The sequence below is a fragment of the Apium graveolens genome, chromosome 2, assembly GCF_009905375.1.
Source record: "Apium graveolens cultivar Ventura chromosome 2, ASM990537v1, whole genome shotgun sequence".
Taxonomy (NCBI): domain Eukaryota; kingdom Viridiplantae; phylum Streptophyta; class Magnoliopsida; order Apiales; family Apiaceae; genus Apium; species Apium graveolens.
This window is the reverse complement of record NC_133648.1, coordinates 35,829,080-35,841,889: the sequence shown is the minus strand read 5'-3', so window position 1 is coordinate 35,841,889 and position 12,810 is coordinate 35,829,080. Positions and strand designations below refer to the sequence as shown.

General features: G+C 33.5%; 1 protein-coding gene across 4 annotated transcripts in view; it reads right to left on the bottom strand.

Annotated features, from left to right (window-relative positions):
• Positions 1-793: 793 nt before the first annotated feature.
• The window catches only part of LOC141707287 (intermembrane lipid transfer protein VPS13), a 62,032-nt gene continuing 50,015 nt past the window's right edge, over positions 794-12,810 (bottom strand). For 3 of the 4 annotated variants that reach the window (XM_074510360.1, XM_074510361.1, XM_074510363.1), the window contains 13 exons: positions 11,322-11,435; positions 11,151-11,234; positions 9,887-9,964; positions 9,600-9,779; positions 9,194-9,516; positions 8,740-9,108; positions 8,598-8,661; positions 7,683-7,829; positions 2,647-2,751; positions 2,465-2,575; positions 2,273-2,377; positions 1,884-1,953; positions 794-1,729 (listed from right to left, as the gene is read on the bottom strand). In XM_074510360.1, the coding sequence (XP_074366461.1) occupies positions 1,041-1,729; positions 1,884-1,953; positions 2,273-2,377; positions 2,465-2,575; positions 2,647-2,751; positions 7,683-7,829; positions 8,598-8,661; positions 8,740-9,108; positions 9,194-9,516; positions 9,600-9,779; positions 9,887-9,964; positions 11,151-11,234; positions 11,322-11,435 (2,439 nt within the window). In that variant the 3' untranslated portion in view covers positions 794-1,040. The remainder of the gene's footprint in view (positions 1,730-1,883; positions 1,954-2,272; positions 2,378-2,464; positions 2,576-2,646; positions 2,752-7,682; positions 7,830-8,597; positions 8,662-8,739; positions 9,109-9,193; positions 9,517-9,599; positions 9,780-9,886; positions 9,965-11,150; positions 11,235-11,321; positions 11,436-12,810) is intronic. The other variant, XM_074510362.1, reaches the window with a different exon arrangement.

Here is a 12,810-nt window from a genome sequence, read left to right as displayed (position 1 = left end):
ATCTCATTTTTGCTCTCCAATTTGGTTCAAGTGGCACAGCAAGTGAAGTCTAATCGTCTAACTAACTGAAACAAACAGCTCTTCATCGTTTATTCATCGTTTATTATCCGCGGACCAATCAGGTCTTTCCGCAAAAAATATCCGCGAACAAACTGCTTTCTGCGAATATTATATGCGGAATGAGTATATATTTTATAATCATAGCGTCAGATCAATGATATAATGACCAGAAGATAATGTGTTGGATAATTGTTCCCGGACACACGTCTGAAATACACTTTGAGATTTAAAAAAAACAAGTAATTCTGAAAAAAAAGAACAAAATTCTAAAAAGATGAATATATACAAGAATGGTGGAATTATTGAGAGTACAATAACCCGTTTTCCTTAAACCGGGACAACAATCTTTACCTTTTATTAATCTCTTACTTAACTTTCATTCATCATTTATTTACCATATATATTAAATTGGACAAATATTTTGGGATAGATAAAAATGGTAATAGTGAATAATAAAACCGGAATGGAGGGACTATTTATTTTAAATAAATATTAGAATTTTACATTATAATTAAAATTTTATGTTAAGTGTATAACTTTACTACTTTTGCGCATTTATAAGATGTCATAAAACCAAATATTATTATATTAGCATGATGCAGACTGCATAGCATGATATAAATCACTATAATTTCACATCACTAACCAAATTGTGACACCGATTATTAGGTTGGGGCATAATTAAAAGAGGACATGTTGGAGGTCTATGTTGCACTAAACAGCCACATTCACATGCTTTGTAACATCAAACCACTTCATTAAACTAATTTTTGTCATTTCACATTTCGTATACAACTATCTGCTAGCCGAACATGTTGCAACATATACAATACACTAGTTACATCTACATTATGTACAGGACAATTAGTCTAAATCTACACCCTTGACTGGGCAGCTAATCTGATGTCCCTTCCTATTTTACTTAACATTATATCTATATCAGGGAGCCAGAAGAAAATAATATGTACTTCTCATTCCCACTACTTGAGATTACTTTGATGAAGAAGATTTATGTATCCCCATCCATGCTCTTTCCCCTTCCTTACAGTAGCCAATAGAACTTGTAAAAAATTCTCCGCCTCTTCTTTGCATGTAAATACCAAATTCGTCTGGTAAAGAGGAACCGGTGTAGCGGAATTGTTCCACCTTTTTCTCTCATTTCTGTTCAGCTGGTACTGTTTCTGCCTTGACAATGTATCTGAACTGCTTCCGACAATATGTACCACCTCAGTATCAGCATCAGCATGGATCACACTATCCATTCCAATTTCTGCCTCTGTTACCCACTCTGGATTAGCTGGGATCCCTTTAAACCTTGGTTTTCCCAAGTCTACGAGACTGGAGCAGCTAACAAGTAAGACAAGCCTCTCTGTGATGATAACAAATTTTCCACCTTGTTTAAGTCTTCTGCACAGAACTAAAATCTCATCTTTAGCCTTAAACCCACTGTCAAACTCTGTAAGTACAGATGTTCCAACAGCTTCCTCCCATGAGTAAGGCCTCAGAGGAGATTCTCTATTTAGAGGCCTAGGAAGACGGACCCTTAACCGGTGGGATCCCATGTGGTAGAGTTTGCTACGATTTCTAATACTCAGTGCAGTTTTCCCAGTGACCTCGAGGATACTAGCCGCTGGTCTTGCCACAAGGCCTGTGACTCCAAGTGCTACACCTGCAGAACATTAAAAGCAGTAAGAACAAAATTATGGATACCCACCAAATCAATGTAATTATCTGCACAGTTAATGTGATCGTTATCTTGCTTCCTATAACAAAAAAGACTAGTTTAATACATAAACAGGAAGACCCCGGAGATAAAGAAGTACCTGAGAGAATACCCGGAAGACCATGTTTTTCAGCACCCCTAATTGGTGATTGAAGAAGACCCGTAAGGCCCTGTAGAGAAAAAGATACAGCAGAATAAATCACATGTCAAAGTCATACTCAAAAGCTCATGAATGCCTACTACGTGGTACAGTACTAACATAACAACCAATGTATATATTACACCCTTACGGTTTAACGTCCAAGTTTAAAAACAAAATTGCATATATCTGCTGGGACTGCTGCTGAAGGATTACAATCTGCTAGTTAGGGTTTAAATGATTTTGTTTCGTATGTTAATTATATTCACCAAGAAGTTACATTCAAAGTTGTTATAATTTATTTTTATTTAAAAAAACTGTTTTAAATAAATCACAGAAAGATGCTCTACCTCCAAGATCTCATTAATTACGCCTTTACTATGTGATGATATACCAAACTGTTGCTTTTCCATCCTTCCCGCAGACTGGTCATCAAATGTAAATGCCACGATACCCTACCATCATAAATCAGATCAATACTTTGAGTAAAATGAACAAGAAAAACTATATTTGCTCTAAGGTTATTTGTTAGTTGTAAATACCTTGTGCGCTGCACGGCTAAATTGAGTAGTAGCATCACTGATGGCATATACTGTGTTACTTAGAAGACTAGTTGTACCCTGTGCCATTCCTGTGAAGAGTCCCGCTGGGTTCTGCAAAAGCAATTGCAGGTTCATATACTTGCTAAAAAGGAAAGAACCACTACTTGGCAACTATGACAGACCTTCACAAGGCTTTTAGCAGGAACTGACAAGAAGTCTCTGATTCCTTGGCCTACACTCCTTGCAAATCCCATGGGATTGCCTATGACACCAGCTGAACCAAAAACCTGCATATATATATATATAGGGTCTTCCTCCAATGAGAACCTCACTATTATGAGATATGAGATCTAATCCTAGCCACTAATTTGAATATATCTTATTCATCTCTCACCATTTATTTAATATTTATAAAATTAAAAATTTCACCATCTTCTTTTTAATTCAACCACCATCACCTCCGGCGACCACCATTTCCGACCGCCACCACTTCCGGCCACAACCAAAAAATCACCACCGTCAAACATAAAATCCCCACTGCCAAATCATAAATCACCACCAGAAAACAAAAAATCACCACGTATATCCACTATTTTTATCCACCAGATCGGGCCACCAACTCTGTTTATCAACTCCGAGCGATGTCATCATATCAAAATTCACTAGATTTAAGTATGAATTACCAAATTAAAAACATAACCACCGCAATAAAATCAACACAACTACATTCAATTATCAATTCCGACAATAATACATTTCTGGTTACCAAGTCCTGCCCATTAAAAATCACCACCGTCTTAATAAAATCACCGGATCTAAATATAAATAAATAAATAACTACTGTATAACGAAAATCACCTCCGATCACCATTTCCGGCAATATACAGACACCATCATTACACACAACCGTCACAACTTGGATAATAATATTACTCCATTGATTGATTATGCGGCGGAGGTTGAAACCATGACAAAAACGACTAGTCGGAACGACGTCGAAGTATAATCGGAGCTTTGGAGAAGAAAATTGAATTTCATGTATGTAATGTTTATATATTTGAGTGAGGTGGTGATGGGTTTGTATGGGATTGAGTCGAGTTAGTCGGGGAAATAGAGGAGTCAGACAACGCGGTGGAGCGATGACACGGTGGAGTCGAGTTAGAATCTAGACTAAATAATCCATGATTATAAAAATCCAAAAAAAATCTTTAAAATCTGGGTTGATAACAACCACGCCAAATTATTATATTTCATTTTCTTCCCGATTTGTATTATTTTCATATATATATAATATATATATAGGGTCTTCCTCCAATGAGAACCTCACTATTGTGAGATATATTGTGAGATATGAGATCCAATCCTAGCCACTAATTTGAATATATCTTATTCATCTCTCACCATTTATTTAATATTTAATATTTAAAAATTTCACCATCTTTTTAATTCAACCACCATCACCTCCGGCGACCACCATTTCCGACCGCCACCACTTCTGGCCACAACCAAAATATCACCACCGTCAAACATAAAATCCCCATTACCAAATCATAAATCACCACCAGAAAACAAAAAATTACCACGTATATCCGCTATTTTTATCCACCAGATCGGGCCACCAGCTCTGTTTATCAACTCTGAGCGATGTCATCATATCAAAATTCACTAGATTTAAGTATGAATTACCAAATTAAAAACATAACCACCACAATAAAATCAACACAACTACATTCAGTTATCAATTCCGACAATAATACATTTCTGGTTACCAAGTCCTACCCATTACAAATCACCACCGTCTTAATAAAATCACCGGATCTAAATATAAATAAATAACTACTGTATAACGAAAATCACCTCCGGTCACCATTTCCGGCAATATACAGACACCATCATTACACACAACTGTCAGAACTTGGATAATAATATTACTCCCATTGATTGATTATGCGGCGGAGGTTGAAACCATGACAAAAACGACAGTCATAACGACGTCGAAGTATAATCGGAGCTTTGGAGAAGAAAATTGAATTTCATGTATGTAATGTTTATATATTTGAGTGAGGTGGTGATGGGTTTGGATGAGATTGAGTCGAGTTAGTCGGGGAATTAGAAGAGTCAGACAACGCGGTGGAGTGATGACGGTGGTAGGTCGACGGTTGTAGGGTGTTGGTGGGGAGGGGGATGGAGAGACCAGGAGGTAAGGGATGATGTCGATGAGAAATATAAGATTAGGAATTAGGGGAAAGGAGAAAGAAAGTAATGTAGGGTGGAGATTAAAACAAATATATTAAAATATTATAAAATAGAGGGCTATGATTAAATCTCATATCTCACTTTAATTGGGGTTCTCATTTGAGCAACTCCCTGTATATCTATATATATATATATATATATATATATATATGTTTGTGTGTAATTTTACCTTTTCACCCTTATCACGCCAAATCAAGATTTTTTGCTAACTCATCTCCAACATATTCTTAGTTCACTCTTCATAAATAACTAGTATTGTCCGCAAGGGTTGGCTCAGTTGGTTAAAGTGAGAATAACTATACTCTTGGTCACAGGTTCGAATCTCACGGGAGGAGAATTTATGATTATGCCTCCTGAGTCAGAGTCTGTCGCTTAAATGCGGTTTACCTTGGTTCACGTGGTTTGCAGGCTATTGTGTGAACCCGTAAGGTTTACCCAGTGCGCACCCAAAGGGTAGCAGCTGCGGGTTACCTACGATAAAAAAAAATAACTAGTACTCGTTTGTCGCTTCGCCCGGGGTTTGTAAATAAAAATAAAAAGTTCGTGGTTAGTTAATTTTTTAGTTACAATTATGTTATACATTTATAATTAAACTATATAGCTTTAAAATATCGCAGGACATGTCGCAAATAGTACTCCACTTAATATTACATACAATTTAAGGTACTCAACTGAACAAAACTACATTTACTTAAAATTTGTACACTATTTGTTTCATTGACCGCAGAAAATTTGTACACTATTTGTTTCATTGACCACAGTAGAAGTATATTTAATCATGAAACCTATATATGAGGTCATACATAACTCTAGGTGAACAGGCACACCTACATCACCAAATAGTTATACTCAAACAAACGGTAAAACCCTACCAATCAACTACATCCATCATGTACACCTAGTCCAAAGAGACACGTCTACAAATTTAATGTCACAAAAGGACACATGTCTTTAAATTCACAATTAGTAAAGATATTATTTACAAATTAAAAAAAAGAGATTTAAAATTAGAAGTTAAAATTGTACCAATACAAAAAATATTAGATTGCATTGAGTTTTATTTAGCTACTTTGTATACAAATTATAGTATTTAGTCACCGTCCTTCAAATTTCTGTAAAACATCATAGTTTTATATTTGTGTTGTTTAAATATTATGAAGTTGTTCATTGAATTTTTGCAATTATATGAGTATAGTTGTGTTTGTAGTTATATGAGCATTGTTGTGTGTGTGTTTGTAGTTGTGTTGCAGGTTGTTTTTGTGTAAAAGTTTAATGTGTTTAGTAGTTTTCAAAATTTTAGGTTGAGTGGATTGTAGGTATAGATTTTACGTGAGTTGTGTATGTCTTGAATGTCATAATTAGGCAGCATTATACATACCATAGATGTAAAAGATATAGAGTTTAAAAAAGACAATACCATAATTAGGTATCATTATATATAATATAATTTGGCATTTATATACTATAATACAATACCATAATACCATACTATCATAAAATATAAAATATAAAATACTAACAATGATGTTTAGGTCATACTTACATCAATGTTTTAATATTTTAAATGATTTAAGTGTTTCAAATTTTGAGTTCTTAAATTTTTTTGATTAGACTTATTTATAATGAAAATTTAAAAGATTATGGTTAAATTTACAGCTATGTAAGAACTTGTAAAGTTATTTAAATTTTATAATACAATTAATTAATTGTAATCCTATTAAATATATTTTAATAAAAAAAGTTATAATTAAAAAGTTTTGAAGTTAATAAACGTGAAAATTGTTTATTTTAAAATATAAGTTTATTAACACTTTAAAAAATTATGTCTTCTATTTTGTTCATACTTAAATTACATATCTTTATAGAAATGTAAAAGATATAGAGTTGTGAATGATTTAGGTGATATATTTCATTTTATGGAAGTTTGTATAAAAGTCTAGGGTTCTAAGTGTGTGTGATTTAGGTGTTATAATTTCTAGGTCATGACATCTTATATAGGATGGTACCTATATGAAGCAAAACGTTATATTTCATAGTATGAATTATTTTCACATTTTATCATAATCTATATTATTTATTTTGATCGTTTTTAGAAAATCTTATAATGTGAAAAAACTTATAAATTATTGAAATATACTATAGTAAGTTTATTGGCCATATGTAACATTTTTTTTGATTTCTTCTTTTGATTGGTTAAAAAACAATATTTTACACTTTATAACAATACTAATTGTTAATTTATTTTTGACAAAAAGCAAATTTTACAAAACATAAAATATTTTTCACTAATTACATTACCAGAGTATAAATGTGCAGAGGATATGTGTAGCATGTAACATATTAAATTTGTAGACATGTGTCTGCTCGTGACATTAAATTTGTATAGGCATCTCTTTCGAGTTGGTGTACATGATGGATGGTAGAGTTTTAGGATTTGTTTGAGTATAACTATTTGGTGTTGTAGCCATGCCAATTCACCGAAAGTTATGCATATTCAGACTTATACATCATATATAGGCTTCAACATATATATATTAAAGATATAAATTATAGGCTCTTAGTGGTTTATTATTTTTACAAACAGGTTCAATCTATAAGAATACAAAGGAAGTGGATAGAGAAAGATTATGAAGATATATTATAATATTAGTTAAAAGTGGAATTGTGCTCTTAAAGTTGAAAAGAGAGAAGGCTCTTAGTGATTTTAAAAGCCACTACGAGTTTCTTGGTCCTCAAATTTTGAGTTCAGACCTAGAATAGAGAGCTTGTTGGAGAGGCTCTTAGATAGGATAATATACCGCCTAGACCCTTCTTGGCACCGCCTAATACAAAAATGCCTAATGCCCAATTTTTGCAAAATTTAACCTTTTGGCACCGCCTACCACCTAGGCTGATTTTTAGAACATGTACCACAATTTCTCAGGGAAAACCTGGAGTATTTAAAAGATGGCCCTAAGCTTACCTTGTAAATCTCATGAAGAAATTGCCCTTTGTAGTGTCTAATCAAGATCACTTGAATGGATTCCCAACTAGCCAACTGATGTGCAATGAGAAGCTGGTTGAGATGAATTTGGGCACCCTCAACATCAGCAAGTGCCATGAGACCTCTCTGTAATAGAATGGTTATAAGAACAAAAAAGTAGAATGTCGGAGATAGAAGCGATAAGCTAAAAAAGAAATCAATACACTACTGCAATGTCATCGGCGTACCTCTCTAATGGATGGGTCACACATGAACCACAAAACAAGCTTAAGTATAGAATTGACAAGATTTTAGGTATAGAGTTCACGAGATTTAAGTATAGAATTTACAACCAGTTGCTACAGGTCACTCAATCAAGTGCAAAGTAGTTTCGAACAGTGGGTTTCCAATTGAAATCCAAAATTTATTTGATTTTGACACCCCAAATCAACCAAAATAATATTACGAAGCTCAAACCTTTTGAAAAAAGTCGAGTATTCAGACTTTATAAGCTACTTTGCATAAAAACATAATTAAACATTAAGAAATTAGAAATTTAATGTTTACTTTCATCTTCATGTGTCTGATTACTGAAACAATTAAAAAAACAACAGTGGTTAACTAGTTTGATGCAGTTCGTTAAAGATAGTGAAGTTTTAGGAACAAAAAACAGGACGATCACGACGAATACTGTGGTAAATGAACTGCTTATTTATTGGTCTTTCATTAAAAAATATGCATTGCGCTCACCATCAGTTTCAAACTAGACCAGAAATTAAAGTATGATATCCGTGTTCTTAAAGGACTATGCGGCAGATCAGCATCTTTCAGGTCGTCCATCTAACTTATTAATCCTTCCATCATGTCATATTAAATTTCAAACATTTGATACCTTAATTTAAGCTTTATACTTACATGGATTACAGATTCTCCAGATGTGACTACTCCATTCATAGGCATCCATGGACTGCTAGAGAAGCTGCAAAACAATCTTACTAAGCTTTTTTGGTTTTTGGCAGCGTAACACATGCTGACAACCATACAGTTTTAGATTCACCTTAAGGTCAAGTTTATAGGCGCCAAATCAAGTAGTTCAACATATATTTTCTTCTGTGTTCTGGCTAGAAGATAAATCTGCTGCCATGGAGCTCCAATCGGAACCACTGACGGTAATATAGAGCTGCTTTTGTGGTTTCCAGTAACAATAGGAATATTACTAGCAGAAATTTGGTCAGCACTTTTCACACCTTCATGGCCCTGACTGTATGTAGAAGTTATTTCAACTAAACCAAACTCAGACGTAAGATTTAGCATGGAAACCCCATCAGGCAAAACATCACCACTGAACCTTGAAGATATGGTTTTAAAAAATTCAAATACACTTTGGATTACTTCTTGCTCGAGCTCTAGATGAAAATCGGCAATCCTAAGAGCAACAGGAAAAAATAAATCAGAATCATATGTATGCTTTAAATAAGAATTTAATGTAAACTTGTCTCAACACTACACACTTTAGGCTTATATACTCAAATGAAACCAATGATGTATCTGTATTCCTCCATTTTGCCGCAGCCAAGGTAAATACAGGGCCACATGAATCGTCAGCAATCTCAACCTCACTATCACTATTTAGCTTTGTGTTATCATCTTTTCTTCTAATTTGAGCAACTGAGTTCTTTCTAATTTCATGCTCGAAAGACAGGATAACAGGATATGGCGTGCTGGGCAACTGATTATCAATTTGCAAAGATGACAACTGTATTAAAAATGTTTCCTGATCAACATTCCTAGCCAAATCAATTGTCATGTTCCTTGCAGATATGTAAAGCAGTTCCTACAGAAAAAAAAATACATGAGAAAAGAGTAGTGATAGCATGCTCGGGGAAACTTGTGGCTTCAAAATTTCAGACTAACAACCTGCGGGTAAGAGTTCATCACAGAGATTCCAATGAAGGGAATAAAAAATGACAACTTCTCTTTGTAATGGGCAGAAGCCTCCTGTTTGTGAATTTGTTTTCCTTTCATGTTTGAGGTAGTAACTCGTGGACCCTTCAAATCATTCAGATTATGACAACTTGAATCGACAACACTAAGAACCTATAACATTAGACATGAAAGAATTAAGAAATTATGTACAACAGAAAGATTCAAATCCAGTAAGAAAAAGTAAAATAGATCCAAATCCAATTCATAACACTCTGCACCTTTACTGCTCCTTCTGCCTGGACATATACAAGCAAAGTCCTTTGTGGCTTCTGTGAAAAAGTACCATTAGTTTTTAACTGAATGTGAAAAAAGTACCATTAGGTTTTGAATCGAATACTAGGAAGACTCAGAAAATCTAAGGTCGATCAACTGACTTAGTACCTGACCTAAGACCATCTCTAACCCGTAACAATAAAATGGTGTAGCTTTTACACTATTTTAGTGTCAAAATTACACCATTCACACAACCAACTCCAACCCATATACACTATACTTTACACTAAATGTCCATATAGAGATATGATATACTTACTTTTCCAAAAGCAAATACCTTATTTGGATATAATAGGATAGATATAAATTTGTTTTTGTTAACAAAGACAAGGGTATAGTAGGAATTATGAATTACGCCAAATTGGTGTAAAAATTACACCAAATTTGGTTTCACGCTATTCATTTGGTGTAACTTTTACACTATTATAGTGTTGGCTTGAAGTTCATTTTACACTAAAATTTACAATATTATAGTGTTATAGTGTTGGGTTGGAGTTGCTCTAATTAACTAACTTCCCATCAAGACACCTATTTCTTAAAAAGACTACAACCCATGCAGGACCAAATTGAGTTGCTTTCATTCTCAATGAAATAGTGATATTTATAGAATATGCTTTGCAATATTTTGATTGCATTGAAGAACATATATGGTCTCCAATGAAATAGCCTAACTGAACACACTCTCTACTCTAACCAGCCCACCCCACTCTTCTTCACATCACCCACCCCATTATAAACGACTGCCCCTCTTCCCCTTTATACACATTTCAAGTTTTTGCATAAATAAATGCATGAAAATTATTTATATCACTCTATATTCATTATAAATATTTCTCTTTCAGTTAATCACTCTTAGCAAGTAACATCAAAATATAGAGAGAGTAAAACATATTACTCTATATATTTGGCCTTAAGTTTTATAATATTTACAGAATTACCTCTGGTTTTTTGTTTATAGCTGAAGTTTGGTTTCTGTTTGATTAAGACACTATATATACTATTCATAAAAAAGATGCACCTATTCACACATACACAAAAACATTAATGGCTTCATGTAGCTTAAGAGAAATAAATGGGGATCTCAAGGGAAAGATAGAGGACAATCTTGAGAACCTTTCCACTTACATAAGTAAGTGCATGTATGTATGTTATTTTGAAACAAAAGAATGGATGTAATTTGGATAGGATTGGTAAATACAGAATACTTACTTCGGAAGTTGCACACAAGTACACGGGCGAAAATTCTTGCACCTCATCAAGTGCATATGATCCCAAAACACGTTCACCAGGTACCTTAGAAGTTTAAAGAAGTATATTATAGCAATAATATCAAAAATAGGAAAGAATTAAAGGAACAATAATATTTTAAGTATTACATACCTCCACAATAAGACGATGGGGCAAGCAGGGTTCATCCCATGCGTACGGACATGAGGTGTATGTGTGCACGATTGTTTCAAAAGTTTCACATTTTTGTTGGTAGATCCGTAGTCTCTACATAGCATCACAAAAGTGAAATTAAAAAATCTCTGTAAATCATCATAATTAGAATAAATGTAATTTTTGTTTGATATTAACATCCAAAACGTGTTATTAAATCAGTGGACTTTAGATCCTTGCTTTCTGACTATTTAATTTAAAGTAAACTGCCCGATTTTTCATATAATAAAATGTTTGGGCACTAATTAGGTCACTTTTAAAGGTACAACCATCTTTGTAATACCTTTTGATCAATCTATAAAAAACATTCGGTCCATCAAACAAGTATCATCTTTTGACAAGTGAAGGCTTGTTAGTTGTTACGCGTGACCTATGCATGCATGTTATATCGAGATACTGAGAAACGAAAGGGAGAGGGAAATAGACCGATAGGGAACCAGGGAAGGGAAGAATGATACAATTAGCAAACCTATTTTATTGTTGTGTCGTAAAGAGTATATGTTAAAGGAAGCAAGGATACCTTGGGGGTTTTGGGGGGAGGGGCAAGACAACAGACAATTTGAAATACCTCGACTTCTTTAGAAAAGGAATATGGTAGTCACGTCCAGTCACTTTATATCATCAGATTTTAACAAAAATATCATAAATGACAAAAAACATCATGATGATTTTAATGACATTCATTATGTATTCTATCACTTTACACTCTACTTCAAATTTAAGCTCTATCTAAGACTCAATTTCATTCTCTGTCTCGCCAATTCTGATAAATTATACATTTTGTCCATTCCAAGATCCCTAACTCATTATCATTCTGTGTGAATGTGACTTTGTCTCACCACAACAAATACGGAGTTCCCTTGAGCAAGCTTTGTCTTGAAAAAAAAAGCCTTCTCTGATTTATTATTTAGATGGTCTACAGATTTTCTTATGAAAAAAATATAGTAAATCCAGTTTTTTTCTGGCTAAATAAATCCAGAAAATTATATTTAGGGGCACAGATTTTACTGCATACTAAACTTATCCCTCGCAGAAGACTAACACACTCAATGAGCATGATACTCCTGATGTTTTTTATATGACATGATTTGATAATAATTATATATATACATGTATATGTTTGTGATGTTTTTTAAAAATAACGGTATTTTTGTTAAAAATATATAGATATATATATATATATTGTGTTTTAGCTGAAAAGGGAAATTGGTTAATTCATAGTAGTTATAATACTATTATTTTATTAAACATAATTGCCCGTGTTATTTTTGAAAAAGAAGCGGGTTTTGTTATAAAAAATTGGTTAGAAAGTATAAGTATTGTTATTTTATTTAATTAAATAGGATTGCCCGAGATATTTTTGGAAAAAGAGGTGTTTTAGTTGGAAAAAATAGAAAAGGTAACATCTTTTAGTTGAAAAAGGTAATTG